Source organism: Pseudonaja textilis, unplaced genomic scaffold, assembly GCF_049901715.1.
Source record: "Pseudonaja textilis isolate UNSWEBS1 unplaced genomic scaffold, rPseTex1.2 PTEXCTG61, whole genome shotgun sequence".
Taxonomy (NCBI): domain Eukaryota; kingdom Metazoa; phylum Chordata; class Lepidosauria; order Squamata; family Elapidae; genus Pseudonaja; species Pseudonaja textilis.
In genome coordinates this window covers 11,484-36,591 of record NW_028262805.1, presented here as the reverse complement: position 1 = coordinate 36,591, position 25,108 = coordinate 11,484, and the positions used below count along the sequence as shown (strand labels likewise).

The following is a 25,108-nucleotide window of genomic DNA, read 5'->3' as shown; positions in this document are numbered from 1 at the left end:
TTATTTGAAAGTTCACAGTTATTCTAAAGTTCACCGTTATTGAAACTCTTGATGTTTTCTTGAATTGCATTATAGAAATTGATGTGCCGACTGGGTTTTATTTCATGATGTAATGAGTTTTGTTTTCTTTTTCTCAATATATATTTTAGGCTGAGGATACTCAGTTGGAGCTGGAGAAATTGTTATCTTATGTAAAATTACAAGAAGATGAGGTTAATACACAGAAGAATTTAGTTCTTGAGGAACAACAGAAGTTTCAGAAACTTGAAGAGGAATTTAAAGAAGAAACAAAAAAACTAAAAGAAAAGGTAAGTAAATGACAAGTAGAATAATGTTCATAAATATGGCCTAAAAATTCAGAATGACTTTTTAAGTAACCCCAGGGTTTTTTTTGACAATATGTCCCATTTATATTTTAAATTATTTCTAAAAGCATCTAATTTTAAAAATTCAAGGTAGTATAGATGAAAAGGAACTCTTTTCCCCAAATTATACAGAACATATTCAGAAAGTAGAATTGATTATCAGTTACAATGGTGATAAATTTGAAAATGGGATTACCCGTATTAATAGAGGAATGGAATATTTTTCCAAATTACCAGAAGGTGAGCATATCTTGCTGATGTCCTCTGTGAGGAATCGGTCTTAAGGGAAGAAAAGATGAACTGGTTAGGACTTTGGTTTAATCCACCATGATTCTTTGACATTCATTGAAGCTTGAATTTTTCTTACAAAATCTTATAAAATAAATTAAAACTTGGGGAGCGGGGTGCATTGAGTTTCATATTTGTTTTATTTCTATAAGCTACCCAGAGTTGTCATTAGTTGGGAAGCCATATAAATTTCTTTAATAAATTAAAATTTTGTCTTGATTCAACTGATCAATTTTCAGTTCAATCTGTACAGAAAATTCTGCTGCCAAAGTCATTTATAAAGCAGAGTTCTAACGTGGAAGGACTATGGCTTGGCCAGTTCCTGTTCATTTTTTTTTCCATAAATGTTATGGTGGATCATTTAGATTTAACTTTCTGAATGCATCTCCTTTCAACTTTAAGCAAACAGAGGAGCACTGGTAGCTCTGGTTCAATTTTGCAGGGACGATCTTTTGGACACGAACCATCATAGTACCAAAATCTTGCCAGAAGACCTAAGAGAAAAATGAGTTAAATTCTTGAACATGATCTTCCATGATAGCTCTTAAGTAGGTCATGGAAGCTGTCCTGCACAATATCCCCAGAGAACTACCACCACCATTCTAAAAACTTTTTGATTAAACTGAGATTTGCAGATCTCAAACTCTAAAGAAAAGTCTCTGGCACAAATGTATGGTATTCAGTTGTGTCTCTTTTCACTCTTAAAATGTTCTACAACTGGAGAACAGCCGATTGAATGAGAAGGCCAGAATATGTTGTCAGCATTCAGTTCTAGATATCCTTGCATACACACTAAACCATTGCTAGATGGATACCAGATTATTTGTAACAATTTTTGCTGGTCAAACTATTATCCCTTGAGTTCTCCCCTCCACCCCCAGCCATCTTTTTTTTAAAAAAATCCTCTATGTTACAAATTGACCAATTCACTCTTTATGTGGCACAGTTTTCTATCATATTGAATCAGAGAACGGGGATAGGGTATAAGCCCCCAAATTCCCAGGACATCATTTTTAAAAGTGGGAAACTTCCAAATTACTACCTTCTAATTAACCCTACAATGCACATGGGGGAAATAGACAAAATCCTGACATCTATGACATTGTCCCATTATCAAGCTGTAAACCTTGTGTAGATAAAAATGTTTCCTCTGGATTCTGATTGTTAAAAAAAAAAAACCCTCTGCTATACACTCTTGGTGCCTTTCTTCGTATTTCTAAATAATCAGAAGTTTTGGACTTACTCCCAAATAATCCTCTTCACCAAAATCATGTTTCAGATCCAACACCTAGAAAACAATTCTTGCAAGCTACAGCAACTGCTCTGCCTGAAAGAAGAGGAGAGTCAGCAGAATGTAGAAATCACGAAGGATGCAGAACCGCTGGAAAGTATCTCTGAGTCCCAAATGGAAGCCCTGCAGAGGGAGAAAGCCGAGCTGGTTCAGAAAGTTCAGAGCACTGAAGAAAACATCAAATATATCAGCCAAGAAAAAGAGCATCTGAGAACAGAAATGGAGGTTCTTCAAACCGAGAAGGATAACATGATTCAAACTGTCCACCGTCTGACTGTGACTATAGAGAGGCTTGTTCCAGTGGTAAGAATTCATTCACATTCATTCATTCATTCAATTTATATGCCGCCAACTTGTTTCAAAGTAAATTAATTTGCTGCCACCTTTGAGGGAAGTCCTTTTTATTGGAATAGCATTTTATTTAAATGTGGTGGTCAACTTGATTGCATGTGACTATTATTATTTTGTTGTTGTTAAAGAATTTGGAACTGCAGCAAGAACTGAAGGAGGCTAATAATTCTCTCAGAGAACATAAGGAAATGGTAGAAGAACTAAAAGAAAAAATTGTATCTACAGATTTTCAGACTTTGAAAATTCATGAGGAGCTGAAGAAAAAAGTAAGAAAGATGCAATTTTAAAACTTTTTAATACTAAAGAGTGTCTCTTGTTTTAAACTCCCCTTCCCTAGTCAATATTTTTTATTTAAACTAAAGGAATTGATGGAATCTCAATTTCATGAACTTGATATTTCTTTGTTTTATACATTTATGTCCTGAATAATTGTATCTCATGACATAATCTCTCTCCCTCCCTCTTTCTCTCTCTCCCTCTACACACACAAACACACACACGCACACATATATTAAGAGTGAGGATAGTCAACTTGAACTGGAAAAATTGATGTATGTAAAATCACAAGAAGATGAGGTAAATATTCAGAATTTGCTTCTTGAGAAACAGCAGATGTTTCAGAAATTTGAACGAGAGATTAAAGAAGAAACAAAGCACTTGAAAGAAAAAGTAAAAAAAAATACAAGTTTTAAATTTTTTAAAAAATAATGAAGCCTGGACAGATAAAAAGAAACCATTTTGTTAATTTATACAGCACATATTCATACTATGAAATTGGCTATACAAGAAGCAGGATTAATCAAATTTGGAGGAATGAGCATTCAACAGATATCAGAATATAATAGCTTTGTGCCACCTCCCATTTCAACAATAGCATCATTCTGAAGACCAGTGTCAGTGGAACATATTGTCCTGCTCATGTCCTTCTTGTGGGCTTGCAATCAGTCTAATTGGTTTTCAAGAGACTGGATTTGAGTTTGATTTGATTGGGCTGGACTTTTTCATGCTCTTAGAAGTTAGACAAAAATGTAAAATATATACATTTCATTAAAACTAATTTTTGTCCTGAATTTGGATCATGCAACTTGAAAAATCAAGAGAGATTCTTACCTTACAAATGTTTTTGGTCCTGGTCCATACCAAACATTCTGCCGTCAGGGGTATTTATCTAGTATGTCAAACAACATTATTTACTTCCTCCACTCTTGTTTAGCTTTTTCATAAAGTTCAAACTGGGCCACTAGATTGCAATTGTGAAATCATGGCACACACACAAAATGTAAAGCTTTAAATGCATAGTCACAGCTCCCTTCTTGACATTTAAGAACCCCTCCCAATAACCCAGAAGGATTGAGTTGCAGGAGAAAATTTAGAAATTTAAGAGTATCTAGAAACACATTGGAATGGAACGTACTAATTAAACAAGTGATTACATTTTGAAGGTTGCCAATATGAAAATTAAAGTGATTGTAGTCATGTTTATGTTTGTACATCAGTAAAGTAGTACCGCGTATTTTAAATATTTACTGCATTAGAAAATTAAGAAAATAGCATTTTTGTGAATCAAAAATAATTTGAAATATTTAAAAAGAGCACTCTAAGGGCTTTAGCTGTTTAGGAAAACAAACAAATTAGTATTGTTTACCATAAATCTTGACTTTGATTTAGTTTTCCCTAACCGTGCATCTTCCATATTTTGACCCTGAAATATGGGGGTTCAAAACTGCTGTTATATCTCAAAGGCACCAGCTGAAGAAGGCTGCTTTAGTAATCGTCTTATGTGTAATTTCTTAGATAATAAAATCAAATGAAGAGGTAAGCAGCCTTATTGAGGAAAAGAAACAATTGACTACCGAACTGAGAGAGCAGGAGACATGTGTCCAACAGCTACTGAAAGAGAAGGCCTTGCTTCAAAAAGAAAGAGATGACCTTCAGCAGGTTACGCAGAACATGAGAGAGGAAACTCAAAGCCAACTTCAGGAGACCTTATCTGAAAATGCTGCAAAGGTAGGGGATGCTTTTCGGAGAATGGAATTATGTTTGCACATTAGTATATTAAATATTTACTGAATGGACTGTTAGGAAAATATAGCATTTGTGGATCTAAAATAATTTGAAATATTTCAAAAGGGCACTGTAATAGATTCAATTGTTTAGGGAAACAGGCACATTTTAATTTTCTTAATATTTTTATTCTAAATCGTGATGCGACAGAGTTTAATTTAGTTTTCCCTAACTGCATCCTCCATGTTTTGATCCTGAATGATGGGAGTTTAAAAAAAAACTGCATTTATTCTCAAAGGCATTGGCTGGGGAAGGATGATTTAGTAATGGTGTGACATTTAATTCCTTAGATAAAAAAAATAAATGAAGAGGCAAACAGCCTTACTGAGGAAAAGAAACAATTGACAGATAAACTGAGAGAGCAGGAGACATGTGTCCAACAGCTACTGAAAGAGAAGGCCTTGCTTCAAAAAGAGAGAGATGACCTTCAACAGGTTATGCAGAACATGAGAGAGGAAACTCAAAGCCAACTTCAGGAGACCTTATCTGAAAATGCTGCAAAGGTAGGGGATGCTTTTCGGAGAATGGAATTATGTTTGCACATTAGTATATTAAATATTTACTGAATGGACTGTTAGGAAAATATAGCATTTGTGGATCTAAAATAATTTGAAATATTTCAAATGGGCACTGTAATAGATTCAATTGTTTAGGGAAACAGGCACATTTTAATTTTCTTAATATTTTTATCCTAAATCGTGATGCAACACAGAGTTTAATTTAGTTTTCCCTAACTGTGCATCCTCCATGTTTTGATCCTGAATGATGGGAGTTTAAAAAAAAACTGCATTTATTCTCAAAGGCATTGGCTGGGGAAGAAGGATTTAGTAATGGTGTGACATTTAATTCCTTAGATAAAAAAATTAAATGAAGAGGCAAACAGCCTTACTGAGGAAAAGAAACAATTGACAGATAAACTGAGAGAGCAGGAGACATGTGTCCAACAGCTACTGAAAGAGAAGGCCATGCTTCAAAAAGAGAGAGATGACCTTCAACAGGTTATGCAGAACATCCGAGAGGAAACGCAAAGTCAACTTCAGGAGACCTTATCTGAAAATGCTGCAAAGGTACGGGATGCTTTTCGGAGAATGGTATTATGTTTGTACATAAGTATTTTTAATACCCTGATTCCCCCAAATTATCCTGAAAATAGTCCCCAGCATATTTTTACACATGCGCCTAATATAAGCCCTATCCCCAAAAGAAGCTCTGCTGAATGGGGTTGCTGGAGCTGCTGCTGAGAGGTGAAACAAGTGCCAGGGTGTGGGTGGCCTGGCTGCGAGGGCCCTGAGGTAAGCCAGCGTGGCATGCGTGGAGCAGCTCTACATACACTCCTGCCTTGCAGAGGCAGCATTGGTGCACCACATGGCCTCCTGCTCTGGCGCAAACAAGCAGAAGAAGTGGGCTTTCCGTGCATGGAAAAAATAAGACACCACCCCAAAATAAGCCCTAGTGCTTATTTGGGGGCCTAAAAGAAAATAAGACCCAGTCTTATTTTCACGGAAACATGGGTACTTACTGAACTAGAAAGTTGAGAAAATAGCATTTGTGAATCTAAAATAATGTGAAATTTTAAACAGAGTACTCTAAGGAATTCAAATGTTTAGGGAAAGAGGCAAAATTTAATCTCCTTAGTATTCCATTTTCCTTCCATTGAGGACCTGAATACCACATGGGTCAGAAAGAGGACTGAGAAGTTACCTGCAGACCCCTCACATCATGGACATAAACTGTTTCAACTCCTCCCCTCTCGGTAGCATTCTAGGGCATTGTATGCCAAAACAACTAGACCGAGATAAAATTTTTCCCTCTCTGTTGAATGCCTAATCCTCACGACATTGTCTTATGTCTAAGGATTTTACCCATGTAGTAAGTCTGTATTACTATTATCCTTTTCATCTATTGGTATCTTATGATTATATTACTTTATTGCTTTTATGTACACTGAGAGTTTATGCACCAGAGATAAATTCCTTGTCTGTCCAATCACATTTGGCCAATATGTTCTGTTCTGCTCTTTAGATCAAACTTGATGCTACACAGGCTTTGATTTAGTTTTCCCTAACTGTGCATCTTCCATATTTTAACCCTGAAATATGGGGGTTCAAAACTGTTGTTATCTCTCAAAGGCACCAGCTGAAGATGGCTGCTTAGTAATCATGTTACATTTAATTTCTTAGATAATAAAATCAAAAGAAGAGATAAGCAGCCTTATTGAGGAAAAGAAACAATTGACTACTGAACTGAGAGAGCAGGAGAAATATGTCCAACAGCTACTGAAAGAGAAGGTCTTGCTTCAAAAAGAGAGTGATGACCTTCAGCAGGTTATGCAGAACATCAGAGAGGAAACACAAAGCCAACTTCAGGAGAACTTATCAGAAAATGCTGAGAAGGTATGTGATGCTTTTCGGAGAATGGAATTATGTTTGAGCATTAGTATATTAAATATTTACTGAATGGACTGTTAGGAAAATATAGCATTTGTGGATCTAAAATAATTTGAAATATTTCAAAAGGGCACTGTAAGAGATTCAATTATTTAGGGAAACAAACACATTTTAATTTTCTTAATATTTTTACCCTAAATCATGATGCGACACAGAGTTTAATTTAGTCTTCCCCAACAGTCCATCCTCCATGTTTTGATCTTGAATGATGGGAGTTTAAAAAAAACACTGCATTTATTCTCAAAGGCATTAGCTGGGGAAGGATGATTTAGTAATGGTGTGACATTTAATTCCTTAGATAAAAAAATTAAATGAAGAAGCAAACAGCCTTACTGAGGAAAAGAAACAATTGACAGATAAACTGAGAGAGCAGGAGAAATATGTCCAACAGCTACTGAAAGAGAAGGCCTTGCTTCAAAAAGAGAGAGATGACCTTCAGCAGGTTACGCAGAACATGAGAGAGGAAACTCAACGCCAACTTCAGGAGACCTTATCTGAAAATGCTGCAAAGGTAGGGGATGCTTTTCGGAGAATGGAATTATGTTTGCACATTAGTATATTAAATATTTACTGAATGGACTGTTAGGAAAATATAGCATTTGTGGATCTAAAATAATTTGAAATATTTCAAAAGGGCACTAATAGATTCAATTGTTTAGGGAAACAGGCACATTTTAATTTTCTTAATATTTTTATCCTAAATCGTGATGCGACAGAGTTTAATTTAGTTTTCCCTAACTGTGCATCCTCCATGTTTTGATCTTGAATGATGGGAGTTTAAAAAAAACACTGCATTTATTCTCAAAGGCATTAGCTGGGGAAGGATGATTTAGTAATGGTGTGACATTTAATTCCTTAGATAAAAAAATTAAATGAAGAAGCAAACAGCCTTACTGAGGAAAAGAAACAATTGACAGATAAACTGAGAGAGCAGGAGACATGTGTCCAACAGCTACTGAAAGAGAAGGCCTTGCTTCAAAAAGAGAGAGATGACCTTCAACAGGTTACGCAGAACATGAGAGAGGAAACTCAACGCCAACTTCAGGAGACCTTATCTGAAAATGCTGCAAAGGTACGGGATGCTTTTCGGAGAATGGAATTATGTTTGCACATTAGTATATTAAATATTTACTGAATGGACTGTTAGGAAAATATAGCATTTGTGGATCTAAAATAATTTGAAATATTTCAAAAGGGCACTGTAATAGATTCAATTGTTTAGGGAAACAGGCACATTTTAATTTTCTTAATATTTTTATCCTAAATCGTGATGCGACACAGAGTTTAATTTCGTTTTCCTTAACTGTGCATCCTCCATGTTTTGATCCTGAATGATGGGAGTTTAAAAAAAAACTGCATTTATTCTCAAAGGCATTGGCTGGGGAAGAATGATTTAGTAATGGTGTGACATTTAATTCCTTAGATAAAAAAATTAAATGAAGAGGCAAACAGCCTTACTGAGGAAAAGAAACAATTGACAGATAAACTGAGAGAGCAGGAGACATGTGTCCAACAGCTACTGAAAGAGAAGGCCTTGCTTCAAAAAGAGAGAGATGACCTTCAACAGGTTATGCAGAACATCAGAGAGGAAACTCAAAGCCAACTTCAGGAGACCTTATGTGAAAACACTGCAAAGGTACGGGATGCTTTCCAGTAAATGCAGTTTTCCGGTAAATGCTTTCTAGTAAATGCAGTTTCACGGATATATTGTTTCTTATTCTGTAAAACCATTGATGTAGGTCTAGCTTTCAACCCAACATCACATTGTAATTTCCCGTAAATCTTAAATCTCCCTTAAATTAAGGGGAGTTGAATGCTTTATGTCAAGGTTGGGCATCCTTTAACATTATTAGGATGAGCTGAGGATTAATGTTCAGATATCAGGTAGTTAACTGGATTTTCTGGCATGAGAACATTCCTACATTATTGAAATTTTACATTAAAAAGGATAGAAAACAAGGCTGTTCCTTCAGCCTTTCTCCGGTTGTGCAATTGGTGAGTGCTGTGGGATATCATATGCATTTTGTTCAGAAATTATATATAACTATAAAGTATAAATTTATAGTTTGCCTAGCTCTGTTTCATCAATTGGAGAAAAATCAGACGTGCAATATTTGTGTTTAAATCCATTTGATTCAACAGTGTCAATTTAAAATAAATTAAATTAGTCCTAGATCCTGGTTTATATTTAAGATTCACTTTGTTGATAGATACAGAAAGTAGTTGCTGAGTCAACAAATGTAATCAATATTTACTAAGGGAATAAATAACAATGGAAACAGCATCGACTATGACAAAGCAAACCCAACCTGTTTCCTATTTCAATCTCTGTTTAAAGTTATTCTTTAAGCACATTTTTTAATGTGGAAGTAAAGTCTGTTTAATCAGCATCCCTATTTTAGGCAGCCAAAAATAAGAAATTGAGCATTATCTTTTCACATGTGTCTTTCTGTCCTACTTATTTTTCCCACCAAAGATTAATGCATGTAATGAAAACTTGCAGATAAATCTGGGATCCCTGTGACCTTGCAAAACCTTTAAATATTGTCTATTGTCTGACTATTGTCCAACTAGTAATCAAACTGGGTATGACTAAGATCTTTTTTCATTCATATTTTTCTTAGTTTATCAAAATATAAAATGCAGAAATACAAAGAAAATTGAAAATAATGGGAAAATGGGGGAGGGAAAAAAGGAAGAGGGAAGATGTGTAGAATTAAAGGGGAGATAAAAATAGAAAAGCATTGACTTCCAATTACTTTTGGCACAGTAAAATAACGTGCAACTTCAACTTTACTTTTACATAATAATATATATTAGCCAGGAGGGGCGATGGCTCAGCAGTTAAAGGCTATGAGCTTGTCAGTTGGAAAGCTGATAGCCCAGGTTTGAGACCTAGCGCCATGCAACAGGGTGAGCTGCTGTTATTGCCCCCTGTAACTGACTACCTAGCAGTTCTAAAGCATGCAAATGCAAGTAGATAAACAGGTACCACTTTGATGGGAAAGTAACACGTTCTGTGTACTTCAGCATATGATCATGCTGACCACATAGGCACAGAAGTGTCTTCATACAACGTTGGCTTCCTCAGCTAAGAAACAAAGATGAGCACCGCCCTCTAGAATAAGACCTGATTGGAAAAGGGAAACCTTGGGCTTTATATACCGTACTAGCCATTTCTGTAACAACAAACCTATCTAATCAGCAAAACCCAAAATCGAAGTTTCATATTTTTTTTCCATTTCAAGCACAAAAAATCCAAAAGTGGCTTCCAAATAGAAACAAAATTAAGTATTCATTTATTTAATCAAAGCAGTCAATTTAGCCATCCCTGCTAACACCATCCATTTTTTGCAACCATTCATCCGTTGCAGGAATCAAAAATGTCTTTCCATTTTTAGAGTTCTATTACGTATCCTATTTAGTTGGACATAATCTGCTCATATTGAGACAATAAGTCACCACTGAATATATATTCTCCTTTCTAGGATTCTGAAATGAATGTCAAACGAAAGACACAAGACTGCTTTGAAATCTTGGAGACAAAAATATTCCGAATAATGGTAAATGCTATCATCATTTATTTCCCCTTGATTGAATCTGCATTAAGTGGAGTTCTAACTTCTACCTTTTATCCTTCTTCTGCCTATTCTCACAACAACGACTGAACTCCATTTCCAGTTATACCCAATCTATCTATAACTTGTATCTTATACCAGAAAACAGAGAAACATCCTTTTGCAGTCCAGGAGGTCTTGATATAGAAAAATGAATTGTAAATCTAGTGGTTTCCTCAGAATAATTGCTACTCCAAGAACTCTTCTCTTGTGCTGCTGGTATCAGGGGTGTCTTCAGATTATGTTAAAAAAAAAAAAAAACCACCTCACAATGGCACTAGTAACAGTGTGATTGAAACTCCATTTCTTTTTTGGAATATTGTACTTAAAAGATGGACAGTGTTGATCATGCAATTGTGGCTGCCATTTTGAGATTGTCATTTTTTAAAATCGCACTCTGCAGATATCTTGCACAGCTACTTTTCCTCAGCAGTCTATGAATATATAATGTATATTCTGCTAAGGGAGAGGATTAGAGCAAGGGGAGGTCTAATGTTCAACAATGGGTACAGTAGCTTGTTCACATGAATGCAATTCAAAAAATGCACTCTGGTTGATCAAGACATGTTTCTTAATAGCACGAGATTGTGATCTTTTTGACTATGAAATTTTATTTTATTCCTGCTGTGGAATAAAATAAAATTTCATAGTCAAAAAGATCACAATCTATGCCTTTAGTGGTTGTGAGAAAAACCACTGATTTTAAAAGATGAAAACCTTTGTTAATTTCAGCCTGTTTCCTTTTTATTTCAGGAGGCTCTGAAGAAATTTTCAGAGCTGGAAAAATCTGAATATTTCATAAAAATCTCTCTTCAGATCAGGAATCAGTTTGATAGCAAGAAAGCTCTAATAGCCCAGTGGCTTCCTCACATTTCTCCCCAGGAAGCCAATAACATCAAAAGGCTTCAAACAGAAGATGAGTGTATAAGTAACAGCCTCTACAGCTTGTTGAACACAGTTCAGGTACTAGCTTTAAACAATGTTTTGTATCACATGCTAAACCAGGGGTCCCAAACTTGGTAACTTCTTGGTAGAATTCTGGGAGTTGAAGTCCACAAGTCTTAAAGTTGCCAAGTTTGGAGACCTCTGTGCTAAACTACTGAGTGCTTTGTTTAGTTTTAGTTTTGTATGTACAGGTGGGCCATGACTTACACTTGTAATGAAGTCTGCCCATTCAGGTCATAAGTTGTGACCTCCATAGAACAGCTGATCACACAAGTGACCTAATTTTACAACATTTTAGGCAGTTTGCCATTAAGTGAACCTGTAGTCATTAACCTGTAGTCATTGTTCATTAATGACCACAAATTGGGAAAACTAGCATTAATTTCCAGGTTTGGACAAAACCCAGAAGTTAATGCTAGTTTTCAGCATAAAATGTGATAAACCCAGTCATGTGAGCACACAACACAGGAAATGACTGCGGGGTGGCCACGACTGTCAGAACTTCACAACAAGGTTGTAAGTACCATTGGGTTTTGTCTGTGGTAACTTTGGTCACTAAGCGACCGGTGATTAGTCGAGGACTACCTGTATCTAAATCTGGGTTTAAACTATGATTCATGGCTTAGTGGAACTTGCAAACTCAGTTATGGCTTGATCAGTAAATTAAGTTAAATAAATTCCTAGATTAAAGTCACGTGTGAATCTGTTAGTTTCTATTAGTTCTTTCGTACACTTTACATTACAGGTAATCTTCAACTTGCAACCACAATTATGCCCAACATTTCTGTTGCTAAGCAAGACAGTTGTTAAATGAGTTTTGTCCCATATTACGACCTTTCCTGCCATAGTCAGTGAATCTCCATGGTTGTTAAGTTAGTATCACAGTTGTTAAGTGAATCTGGCTTCTCCATTGACTTTGCTTGTCAGAAGGCCGTATAAGGTGATTACATGACCCCCGGACTCTTTAACCATCATAAATATGAGCTAGTTATCAAGGATCTTAATTTTGATCACAAGACCATGGGGATGCTGCAGTGGCCATATATATATTAACAACTTTTAACAGTCACTAAATGTAAATATGTTCAGGTTTTAAGGAAGATCTCTCTTGTATCAGAGCAGAGGTCTATCTAGCTCAACCTTCCCAGAATTCCCTAGCCAGCAACCCTTTGTTGAGAATTTGAGACAATGTCTATATATCCGAAGGGCACCCAGGTTGGGAAAGTTGATCCAGTCCACAATTCTGTTGTTTGTAGTCTAAGTGGTATCTTAGGAACAGCCAGTTCTGCACCTCAGGAACAGAACACCACAAACTCTGTTCAACGACGGGCAACGTATGATTCAATAAGTGGGGGAAAAAACAGGCTGTTGCAGTTTTTAATAGGGGTGGTAGCCCACATTAAAGAAGACAGGTTTTGTGGCACCTATGAAAGCTGAACAAACGTATTGTAAAGTTTAAGTTTAGTTACGGAGTAAAGCTAAAATGGTGTGCAGCTTATCCCAAGATAAATTTACTAAACTCAACTAGTTTTTGAGCTCTTGTGTTAATGAGCTCTTAGTAATAGCAATAGCACTTAAACTTGTATGCTACTTCATAGTTCTTTTCAGCCCCTCTCTAAGCAGTTTACAGAATCAGCATATTGCCTCCAACAATCTGGGTCCTCATTGGATGGAAGGCTGAGTCAACTTCGGTCCGTTCAGGAGTTCCAGGATCAAATTCCTGCCTATGGGCAGAGTCAGCCTGTAATATTGCAGTTTAACCACTATACCGCCACAGCTCTTAATTAACTTCTTCATCTCCAACAGTACTTGTTTAGCTGCGTGTGCAACAAAAGAAAGGAATACTACACAAATGTCAGCCAGTACACAAGGGAGCTGCTTGATGAGCGAAAAAATCAACATGCACAGAGAATGCAAATTCAGGAACTTGGAAAGCCTCACTTGAAACAGCAGGGAGCTGAATCGCAGCAGTCTGGTCTCTCTGAACTGATGCAGAGCTTGGATGGTCTCACTGAGGTAATGGTTTTCCAAAGATTGCCTGCTTGGGACCGGAGTTGGGGAAAGCAACATTGCCAGGACATTGCTACGTGTCCAAGCACCATTTCCAAAACCCCTCCCTCGACTAAACTACAGTTCAAAAGTATGAAATGGCCAAAATAATATGCATTTGGAAAATTTCACACACTCCCACAACATTTGGATATGGAAGCATCTTGACCATTGCATAACAGAACCTGAAATATTTGTCATCCTGTGTTGTGGGCTGTGATAATGATTTCCATCATTTGCTGATTTTTTTTTAAAAAAACTATTTAATTAGAAAATATACATTTGTTGGTTATACAACAATAAAAGCAATAACCCTGCAGCTCCCTGGCAACAGCAACCAGTTAAGGAAGCCCCTTGATGAGATCTATCCCACTCCAGATTCCCCAGGCCCATTGGCAAAGCCAAGGTCTTCAGAGCCTTGTGAAACAGTGTCAAAGTGGGGGCTAGTCTAATCTCTGCTGAGATGATGAGTTAATAGCAAAAGCAATAGCACTTAGACTTATATACCACTTTATAATGCTTTACAGCCCTCTCTCAGTAGTTTACAGAGTCAGCATATTTCCCCCAACAATTTGGCTCCTCATTTTATACCGACCTCAGAAGGATAGAAGGCTTAGTCAACCTTGAGCCTGGTGTGATTCAAACTGCCAAATTGCAGGCAGCAGAAGTAGCCTGCAGTACTGAACTCTAACTACTGCGCCACCACGGCTCCGAGTTAAGGTCAGTCTTTAGAGCCATTTCCTGGAGACTTGTGTTCCAGAAGTCAATAGGCTACTAAGGCTGATGCCGCAAAGGTTCTGCCTCTGATCCACAATGATATTGTACAATGCCATTGAAAAGCCAAGGCCTTTCAGAAGTCAGTGAAGGACTAGAGATCCACTGGCTTTTTTTTTTTTCTGTTACCTTTCGCATCTGGATTCAAAAGGAAAAATACCTATGCTTCATGGAAGACGGGTTATTAACAAGTTAAAACTTTTTATCGTGATGTCTATGGAGATTCTTAGTCCTCCAGGTCATGGTTGTCCCATGGGTGCTTTTTCAAGAGCTGAAGAAGTTCTTGCAAAACATATTCAAAGAAAAACCAGAAAGTCCAATTGCCTCTTGAAATAAAGCACCTTTGGGTTTTTATCTTGATGTAATAATACATGCTGTCAAGACTGCTTTTCTTTCCAAGAGAGCTCAGGGCAGTTTCTGAGAGAAGAATTTTAAAAAAATGTAAATGAAACCATCACATTAAAAGTTTGTCAAAAATAAATATTTACATAATTCGGGCGGGGGCTACTTTGTCAGTCATATTCAAGATGGCACAGAAGAAGGAATACTAAACCAGAATTAAGCATTTTTCCTAAAGGCTGTAATTTAAGGTACAGCATTTTTCAAAATCAGCCCTTGGCATGTCCAATTAAAACTTGCAAGAAGAAAATAATGTATCTATTGGTATTTTATTCCCACTATGATGGCTCTGTGGACAGGTGGGAAGATAAATCAGCTTAAATGTTTCTTTTCAGTGTGGTTAACTGAGCTAGAAGGGTTAATACTGTATCTGTGTTAAAAGGTTTCTGCATAAATTCTCTTCCCAGTTACCGTGCTGCAAAAAATAAGTCATGATACATGTCTTGACAAACCAGATCATTTTTATGTATTTCTTGGCGCAGCAAATGTCTAAAGAAGTTTCTGAAATGGAAGAAGAACTCGGTAGCACAGAGGTTATGTTACAAGAGTTGGAACATAAGAACATTGAGGTGGAACAGTATTTGGAACGGTGCTCATATGTTGATTTGCAAGGCTTTGAGGCAACAATAAAGCAAAATATTGAAAAGTTTCAGTCCATTATTCAATTTCTACGGCCCAAAGCTCAGGTACGAAATGCAGATTTAAAAGGTGTAGCACAATATTATTGTTTTTGCCTTGTTAAGGGTGCGCTTGGAGATAATGCTGTACATGTAGTTGCGTGTTTCTTTTCTTCTTTTTTTTTTTTGTAAATTTTATTTGAGTTTTCACAAAAAGAAAAGAAATAATATTAAAACATCTTTTTTGAAAGCAGCATAATCTTGGGTTACATTTCTTCATACAGACGCAAATTCAGGTTCATGCTCATTTTTATATTCTATTCCATATCTTATTACTATTTTACATTTTCTACATGGCTTCTCCCCTCTTTTAATTTCCTCAATTTTATTTTATTTATTTCATCTCAATTCAAATCATTATATTTATATTTTTTGTCTGTCCTGTTTCAATTGTCCATTATCTTTTCTCATTAAACAAAATTTCTCCTGTAGTTACTGATTGGAGTATGACGCCTTTATATCTTTCCCCTAAAGTTATAACACTTAATATAATACAAAACTTCCATTCGGATTCTGCTTGGTACATTCTTAAACTACACACAGTATTCTTGAAAAAAAGAAAAGAAAAAATTATAAATGTATATAATTAAAACAACATTCCATTCCAATTCAATTCTATCATTAATATTAATATTCATTAAAGTCTTAACATTTTTCACGTTACTTTTCAGTTAAATATCATACTTCTGTGGGAACAATTATAAACTTTCCATAGTTAATTTCCCCCCCACCTTCACTTATATTTTATAAAACATTGACTAATTAAAATGTTCCCATTCCTTCCTAATTCAATTTTCTCATTTATTTTATTTCATTTACTTTATTCACAAACATTTCACTAAATTACACTAACTATTTTATCCCTCATTCTAATCATATGTTGTTTCCAATTTTCTACAGTTATTTCTATTACAAATATAACAATACAATCTTATGTACCTTTACAGAATCCCTTTTTCAGTTAGATTTTCACCCATTACCTCTAAATAGGTCCTGTTTCTTTATATCTTGCTCTGGACCTTTGTAACTTCTTTTCCTTTCCTTCTTCCCTCTCTTCTTCTCTCTCCCGTTTTTACTCCTTTGTCTCTCTACCTCTATTTCCCTCTTCTGTATTCCCCTTTTCTGATGCTTTCCAGTATTATACTTATTTTTCCAACTATTTTTCTTTTCTTTGGTTGCTTTTTTAAGTCTTAAATTCTCCATCCTCTTTCCCCCCTTTCCTTTTTCTTCCCCACATAAAATTGCTTGTTCATTAAAGATGGCTTCTTCTTTGTCTTCTTGTTTTGCAGTCTTTTCTTGTTGTTTCTCATAGTTCCAAATCTCCATTTCTAAGAATTGAAAAATGAAGCCAAAACAAACCTTCCCTTCTTGTGCATCTTGTTTGTACTTTTTAAGTTCCATTTTCAATTCATCCAAAAGTGATGCCATTGTAGAAATTTTTAAACAACCACCCGATTGATTTTAATCATTCAAATATAATAACCAAAAATCCAAAAGTCACCAAGTAATCCAAATACACACAGACTGTTTCTTTTTGTGCTTTCTTTTTGTTTCCACTTTCTCTTCCTGGGGTTACTATTTAGTTGCAAAGTTTCAGTTAAAATGTATCTTTTAGAAGTCTTATTGAAATTTTACTTTAGATTCTTTTAAAGTCCAGGCAGTCTCCTCCCTCTTCCAGATCCTGCCCTTATTCTTTTTCTCTCTCTTCCTGCTTATAGAAGAAAAAGTTTTTAATATCCAAAAATCTTTATTATCCCTTTGGCATTTAGTTATATTTTCAGCTTAATTGCCTATTGATGCCAAAGCGGATTTTTCCAATTTCTTATTCTTAGTTGTCAATATAAGGAAGGAGAGAGAAGGAAAAAAAAAAGCCAAACCTTTCCCGTTTCACTTTCTTTCGCTGCTTCCAACTCTTCTTTGGGAGTGATGTTATTTCTTGTAAAATTTAAATTCCAGGGTACCTTAGTTGTTGCTTTTTCAACTTAGCCCAGTCAGCCAAAACTTTCACTTCTTATCTTCCTCCTGCACGTTCTTTCCCGGTCGAGTTCTTCTTTGAGGTGGCCATTTCTGACCACCTCTCCTACCGCCTTTGGGAAAGGGAGTAATGGCCAGCTGAGGAGAGATGCGGCTCTCCTCGACCCTGCTGGCGGTCCCCCCCCTCTTCACCAACTCTACGGGGTGGCTTAGCCCTGAAACCAGCCAGCTCGGGGCGCTCCAGTGGCAAGCCCAGGCAGAAACCATGCACGATCATAGATTCATGTCTGTTGCCGAAGTCCTTCAAACCAGAAGTCCGTAGTTGTGTGTTTCTTATAGTTTAATAATCCAGAGCAACTTGGATTATTGGACATGTTGGTTTAGTTTGCAGAAACTGTTCTGGTGTAATTGGATGACTGTAAGAGATAGCAATGTAACATACCTCCCTTAAGATCTATTGCTGCCTTTATATTACAGCCCTATTTTCAAGCTAGATCTGCGCTGGAAGCCATAAATGCCAATTACTGCAGAGAGATTGATGCTACTCTGAAAGCATGTAGAGAAGAAACAAAGGAACTGATTCTACAGTTAGATATGTTAGAAAAAGATCAAAAATCCTGTGGTGTTGCTAATACGTCACGAGAAGAAGAAAACCATAAGCTAAGATATAAACTGGAAGCAGCAGAACAAGATACAAAGGTGTGTTTTTGTTAAACTCCTATTTGACACCTCAGCCTGATGTCTCTTCATTTGTCTAATCTGATTAATGCTTAGTTCTTTTCTATGCAGCTTTTCCTGGTGTGCCATTTATTAAATTTCTATTTAGTCTCTGCTTTCCCAAATATATGATGTTCCCAAATCCATTCTAGTTCTTAAATAGGTTTCCTGAGAGAATAAGTTTTGTCCAACTTTTTTAGTTGAAAAGAACAGATGATAGAAAAATTAGTTCATCAATGAGGCAGACTTTGACAAATCATGACATTTTGATTTAAAATAAATCTATAAGATGGTGCTTATAAATCTGTGGTTGCAGGAAACATGATATTGGGTAATCTCTGCTCTATAAAAATAAAGAGTGTTTTCCCAATAGATGCATGAAATGGCACTGGGCTACTTTTTATAAATGAGGAAGTACACTGTTGGGAATTAGTTTTGCTTATATTCGTCTTCCTTTGATGCTGCATCTCTTACTATTCTAGTAGAAATGGTTTGTTTTTCTGATCGTTTTCACTGTTTTCAGGCCACACTTTTTTTATAAAGAGCCCAGCATTCAAAATATTGGAATTATTGTGATCTTCAGAGCTTCAGACCCAATTAACTCTACATGTATCAGTTATCACCAATAACAGCTAAACATTTTTTCCACCTTTGAAAATAAAATCTGGAAGTGGTGTTCCATTTTCTAATAACACACTTTCTTTTTCAAAGAATCTGCAGTTGAAAATCCAAGAACTAGAAAGCATAATAAATGAAGGAAGTAAAAATCTCCAGGAAAAAGAGAAAACAATAGCCATACTGGAAAGGAAACTTGATGTGAAAGCTTCCAGGAATGAAGTCATTAAGCTTCAAGCTGCATTAGAGGAAAAAGAAAATTGCTTAAGAAATGCATTAAGTGAGAGAGAAGCACTCAAGGTATTATATGTATTAACATAAGTGACTTCTCATGTTGGGAGTAAAATATTTATTCATGGGATTCACACAAATGTCTTAGATCTTCACATTTTCTCTCTGCAATTCCTATATAAGACTTATGCAATGTTCTGGGCTGCTGGACACTGGAAGGCAAGTTTATACAAAGGAATTATCAGCTCACAATGCTATGCTTCCTCCCAGCCTTGCTTGTGGCTAAACATACTCCTCCTCAAAGAAAATGAAAGTGCTCTACAACTTTGGCCCATTGTCTGGTGTTCTCTAGTATTTTTAATGCAATTCAGTTATTTGTGGAATGAAACCATGGAAGGACAATTTCCTGCAGATCAGATATGGCACCAACTGTGATTTGACAGGGTGCTAACTCTGATCTCTTGCTGGATCCAAACCTCCATCTGAAAGGGGTCCTGACATTATTACTTTGATCTGAAGAGGTATGTAGCTCGTTTTTACTAAAAGTCTGTTATCTAATATGTAGATATGATTTCATTTTCTAAAGTGCTTATTGGGCACTTGGAAATATACAACTGTTGTTGTCTTCTCAAGAGATCATGTTTTTCTTTTTCTTACTAGGCCCAGGTGGATAAAGGTGTTGGATTATATAAGGAGGAAATTGAAGGCCTGAGAACTCAGCTTGTTAAAGCCGAAATGGCAAAAATGAAACAATCCAAATTGTTTGATCGAGAGTAAGTTCCATTTCCTTGAAAAGGCAATTCTGTAGAGCACAGAGGTCAAACTCGTGGCGCCACGTTGCCATCATGTGACATATCACGATGTTTTTCCCCTTCGTGGAATTGGGATGATCCTAACCCCATGCATGGTGCATCTGGCCCACAGGCCACCAGTTTGACACACCCCTGCTATAGAGCAATAGACTCCACATTTAGACCTAAGGCATGGAGCATTAATCTAATATCTCTTTGCTCCCTAGAGAGATCCCTTGAGATGGCTTCTAGGACTTCAAGGTGTTTTTTTTAATTAATGCCTATATTTTTCAAGATTTTGGTCTACTCACCTGAAATTCCAAGTTAGAACTTTCTAAATTTCATAAGATCTCAGCCATTTTGAAAGTTTTAATTTCTGAACCTGAGCCACTAAGTAGAGGACTTTTGCAGACCATGTGTTGGGGATCAAGAGCTTAGAGCTTGCCTATTCAAGTGTGGGGGAACAATTTAAGAGAAGTATTGTACTACTATGCTTGAAAAATAATCCATAGTCCCAAATTGTTCTGCGTCCTCCATTCACAATCATTGTAGACTATTGTAATTGTATAATTGTAGTCTAACATCATTGATAATTTTAAAACTGAATCTTCACTGTTCTAGAATGGCAAATGCCAAAGCTCTGGCAGATCATCGGGAGGAACAGTTAAGAAAGTTGAAGGAAGAACTTCGTAAAGCAAGACAAGAACAGGATGCAACAGGTAAATACAAATCAGAGGATTATCTCTTGGCTATATGAAATGGGCTTTTAAGGTACAATGTTACAAAATTGATAGTCAAGCAGGAAAATACTTTCATCTTTCAAACACATTCTTTCATGTTTTCCAACTGCTAAAAAATAGTTTCAGGCCTATTTTGGCAAGGTCCTACTTGAATATATTTATGTACATACATTTCTATCAGTGCTAGCTCCTTTTAATCACCTCAATCATTTACAATCATAAAAGCCGGAAACCTCAAATCCTGTGATAAAATTCCCAAATTGAACCATAGTCTCTTAAATGTGTGGTTCCAAATTATACCATGTCATGAAATGAGGTGATTTTGAAAAAGTTGTGATGTTTGGATAGTAAATGTTGTCATTGGCAAAAGGCTTAACATGATGGATCTTCACCTTTTCAGTGATGTTTAACGAAGACCCTCCTCAGCCATTTAAACCAATTACTTGTGGTGGTGGTAGTGGAATTATACAGAATACCCATGTGCTAGTGTTAAAATCTAAGCATGCCAAGCTGGAAAAGGAATACACTCAACTCAAGAAAGAACACGAACTACTGTTGACGTAAGTCATCATATTCTGCCTGGAAATATAGCTTATCATGATCGTACATGTATGAATTTTTCACACAGAACAGGTAGTTATGTCTAAAAGACAATTAAGCTGTCCACACATTTGAAGATATCGGCCTGGCAAAATTGTGGGGCCAATGGTTAGCTTTGGCTTGCTTTATCAAACAAGCTTTGGCTTGTTTTATCAGATTTTGGGGATGCAAATGAAGTGTTGGCTGTTCTTCTGCCCCACTGATCTCCGATTCCGAAGGCAGCTGATAACTGTCAGGCGGCCCTGGCCCCATCTCTGCCTCCGATGCAGAGCACTCGTCAGAGCCTTCCCCAGACTCCAGGAGTGGGCCATGCTCCACCCCAACCTCACTGTCCAAATCTGCTGCAAGCTCTGCTGTCTGCGGCGGGCCACAACACTTCTTCAACTCTGAGCTGAGCTGAGAGCTGAAGAAGTTTCTTGGATGAGAAGTGAAACGTCTTCAAAAAAAGAAAGTTCAGTTGCCCTTTTTTGGGGGGGGGCGGGGGGGGAACACGACACACCTTTGGGACAACCATGACCTGGATGTCTGAGCCTCTCCACAAATTTCTTGCTTAGTAGTGGAAATTTTGGGTTCCACTGTGGTCACATGTCAAGGGCTACAGGTAATCCTTGACTTAAAACAGTTCATGCAGAGACCATTCAAAGTTATGACAGCGCTGAAAAAGGTGATTTAGCATTTTTCATACTTATGACTCTTCAACAGCCCCATGGTCACATGATCAAAATTCACTACCCGCTTCGCCACTGACAGATATTAATGACGGTTGCAGTGTTCCCAGAGGTCATGCAATCCCCTTTTGCAATCTTCTAACTAGCAAAGTCAGTGGGGAAGCCAGATTCACTTCACAACCACGTTACTAACTTAACAACTGCAGTGATTCAGTTAACAACTGTGGCAAGAAAGGTCATGAAATGGGGCAAAATTCACTTAACAACATTCCCGCTTAGCATCAGAAATTTTGGGCTCAGCTATGGTCAAGGACTACCTGTACCTATATTTTTCTAGATCCAAATGTTGGGAAATTACCAATTTTTAACAATTATGCATCAAAGTTCACAAAAAGGGTTTTGGGAGCTCACAGATTGCTCATCCCGTGATAAATCTTGAATGCATGGATAATAAAAGGACAAGCAGGCAAGTCTTGCAAAAAGCCATTTCTTAGAAAAAGAAAACGAATGGGCTGTACAGAATAAGAAAAAAAAAATATTATCTGGACACCCGGTGATTAAATATATCTAATGTATGTTTTAAGAAATGAGCATCTCTTGAAAGAAGAAGTTCAGAAATGGAAGGAGCGAGCTGTGAAGAGGAGGGAGCGAGCCTTGGGAGACACAGTGGAGGAGCATCAAATCAAATCTCCAAGGAAAGCACCAGCTTCATCACTTTTGGCACTGCCAGCCTCTCCCTGCAAGGAGTGCTCCATGCAGCCCATTTTGCCTTTGGACACACCACAGCCGATGCCATCGAACAGCCAATCGGTTTTTTTTGATAACTCGTGCTTAGGGATTACTGCAAGTAAGTAAGAGCATAACGCATTCTTAGATGCTAAGGCAAAAAGCCTGTTTTAGAGTAAGGCTGCGTTGTGATCACACAAAAAACTGCTGCGTTTGCCAGTTTGTTTTGAAAGGATGGGTTTCTGACCCATTTGCTTTTTCTATGGATTGCCAAATCCTACAAAATGTAATGACCAGCAGGAAAAATAATTCAGAAAATCATAGGATAGTTATTGATTATTCACTGCATGAAATAGGCAAGATGTCCCAAAGGTGCTTTTTTCAAGAGGCGACTGGACTTTCTAGTTTTTCTTTGAAGACGTTTCGCTTCTCCAGAAGCTTCTTCAGCTCTGACTGGATGGTGGGGATCCTTTCCATTCCCCACCATCCAATCAGAGCTGAAGAAGCTTTTTGCATGAGAAGTGAAATGTCTTCAAAGAAAAACCAGAAAGTCCAGTCGCCTCTTAAAAAAAACACCTTTGGGGCAACCATGACCTGGATGACTGAGAATCTCCCTAGAGGTAGCTAAAAGCATCTGATTTCATGAAATAATGTACTGGGTTTTTATATGAGGTTTAGAGGATGTCCTGTCCTGGCATCTCTCACCCGATAACTGATGTACCCACATGCTAACCTCATGTAACTGGAAGCAATAGAAAAAATATACAGTACAAGACAATTCTTGCACAAAGTAAGCTTGGATTGTCATAATCCTCCTGTACAACTTAGATGATGGTTAGGACGCTGTGCTGACAATTGACAGGCTCACGTTCGAGACTCGGTTCCTACTGCGGGATGGGATGAGTTCCTGTCACATACTGCTGACCCCGCAGTTTGAAAGCAACAGGTGATCATGAGTAGATGGGTGTGTAACACTTTGGTGGGAAACTTAACAGGAGTCTCCAAAAGAGTGTCCCCCAGGCAACAGTGATGTCACCGTTCAATCCATTCAACACAGAAGCACTTTGGTGGTCCCAACATGAATCTATAGTAGGTCTAAGAGAGCCATAGTTTAACTTGCCATTTAGTAAATTACATACCCAGGAAGTAGTGTACCACTACGTTATTTAAATAATCTGCTGATCTAATAAGGCTATTAATCTCAAATTAATAAGAATTAATAGGGTGATGTTTTAAAAATGGAACATTTCCAAACTTCTATCATCTCTAATCAACCTATTCTCTTGTGGTTATATTGTGTTACTTAAATATTTGTAGTTATTTTTATTAACTTAACCAGCAACTATTCTTTCTAACAGACACAGAATCTTGCAGAGCAGAATCTGAAGAAAATAACTTCAACAACTGGCTTTCATCAGAAGATAAAGCAGATGTTTCTAACTGCAAGACTCAGTAACAGTCATGCCACTTCATTTTTCCTCCTGGCATACTTTCCAACATACTTATTATACAATACCATATGTATTCCTTACTCTTTTGCTTGGTATATCTCCATTAGAAAATTCATATTGTCCTGTATTTTTAATTGTATAAATAAAATTTATATTTTTCTACTGGTTAGCAGTGTAATTTTCAGTTTGTTTCATTATAAGTAGGTTTTGTTTATTTTCTTTTATAAAATAAAGTCTATCAATTTAATACTTCCTATTTGACCCCTAGAATTCTCCCCAAAACCAAACTAGATCTCATTTAAAACACTTTCTATTTGATCTCTAGAATTCTCCCCAAATTCAAGTAAGGTCAATCTTATTAGATTTCCCCAGTTGGTAACATCTTTCAGATACACATGTCTCTTCTGACCCAGGCTTCCTGAGACCATAATTAAGCACAGGCTTAGTTAGAACAACTCTTGTTTTATTTCAACGCTGGGAATTATGTTCATTCCCAGCCTGTAATGAGTCCCAATCAGTCCCTCAAGAAAAGCACCCACCTTTCTCTCCTTTGAATTGCTGCCAATAACTAAGTGCTAAATTAACAAACAACCAACCAAGGTACAAAGTCCACACAGAGCTTCAAAGTTTAATCTGAACAGAGCGAACAACTTTGCTTCCTGCAAAGGTTTTTCTACCTTTGCACTTCCTTTATACTTTATGAAAGGGGCAATCACCTCCCAGCCTTACTCCCAAGTCGCCCCTTTTTGTCTTAACTGCTTTTGCCTTCTAGCAGTTGTGTGCACACACACACTGGGAACAGGCTCCCCTTGTTCCTCTGCCTTGCTGCTGCCAGACTGGAGGCTCCGTAATCAGCACACAACTCCCAGATGGTCCTGGCCCCATCTCTGCACCAGACGCAGGACTCTCATCCAAGTCTTCCCCAGACTCCTGAACTGGTCACTGTTCTTCCCCACTGTCCGATTCCACTGCCATCTGCACAGGGTGACGACGAACCACAACAACGTATATATGTACAAAGATATAATATGAACAGTAGACTCAGGACCCTAAGCAGACATTTCACTGGATAGATAGGTTAGGAGAATGGAGTCTTTAGTGCTGAGTTTGGTTGTTTTCTTGTGGATGTTTCATTATTCATTTAGGTAACCCCTTCAGTACCAAAATTGGGTTTTTGCTCTGTTTATATACAGTGTTTTGCTTTATCAATGTTGGTGAGTTGTTTTCTAAGTAGTTTCTTGTTTGGGGGTTGTTAACTACTTGACTGTTCACTGTTGGTCTGATATTAATCCTGGTGTTAATTTGTGCTTATCTGGGTTTTGATTACT

At 37.0% G+C, this 25,108-nt stretch overlaps 1 protein-coding gene across 1 annotated transcript in view; it reads left to right on the top strand.

The window, feature by feature from the left end:
- Nucleotides 1-23,947, top strand: part of LOC113434625 (uncharacterized) — a 52,901-nt gene extending 28,954 nt beyond the window's left edge. The window contains 22 exon segments of the mRNA XM_087918822.1: nucleotides 150-308; nucleotides 1,933-2,247; nucleotides 2,424-2,561; nucleotides 2,812-2,964; nucleotides 4,090-4,302; nucleotides 4,650-4,862; nucleotides 5,214-5,426; nucleotides 6,540-6,752; nucleotides 7,105-7,317; nucleotides 7,666-7,878; nucleotides 8,230-8,442; nucleotides 10,295-10,369; nucleotides 11,177-11,386; nucleotides 13,175-13,384; nucleotides 15,073-15,276; nucleotides 17,719-17,940; nucleotides 18,670-18,873; nucleotides 19,465-19,577; nucleotides 20,217-20,314; nucleotides 20,736-20,895; nucleotides 22,188-22,450; nucleotides 23,688-23,947. Coding sequence (XP_087774948.1) covers nucleotides 150-308; nucleotides 1,933-2,247; nucleotides 2,424-2,561; nucleotides 2,812-2,964; nucleotides 4,090-4,302; nucleotides 4,650-4,862; nucleotides 5,214-5,426; nucleotides 6,540-6,752; nucleotides 7,105-7,317; nucleotides 7,666-7,878; nucleotides 8,230-8,442; nucleotides 10,295-10,369; nucleotides 11,177-11,386; nucleotides 13,175-13,384; nucleotides 15,073-15,276; nucleotides 17,719-17,940; nucleotides 18,670-18,873; nucleotides 19,465-19,577; nucleotides 20,217-20,314; nucleotides 20,736-20,895; nucleotides 22,188-22,450; nucleotides 23,688-23,785 — 4,113 coding nt within the window. The 3' untranslated portion in view covers nucleotides 23,786-23,947.
- The last annotated feature ends 1,161 nt before the right edge of the window (nucleotides 23,948-25,108 follow it).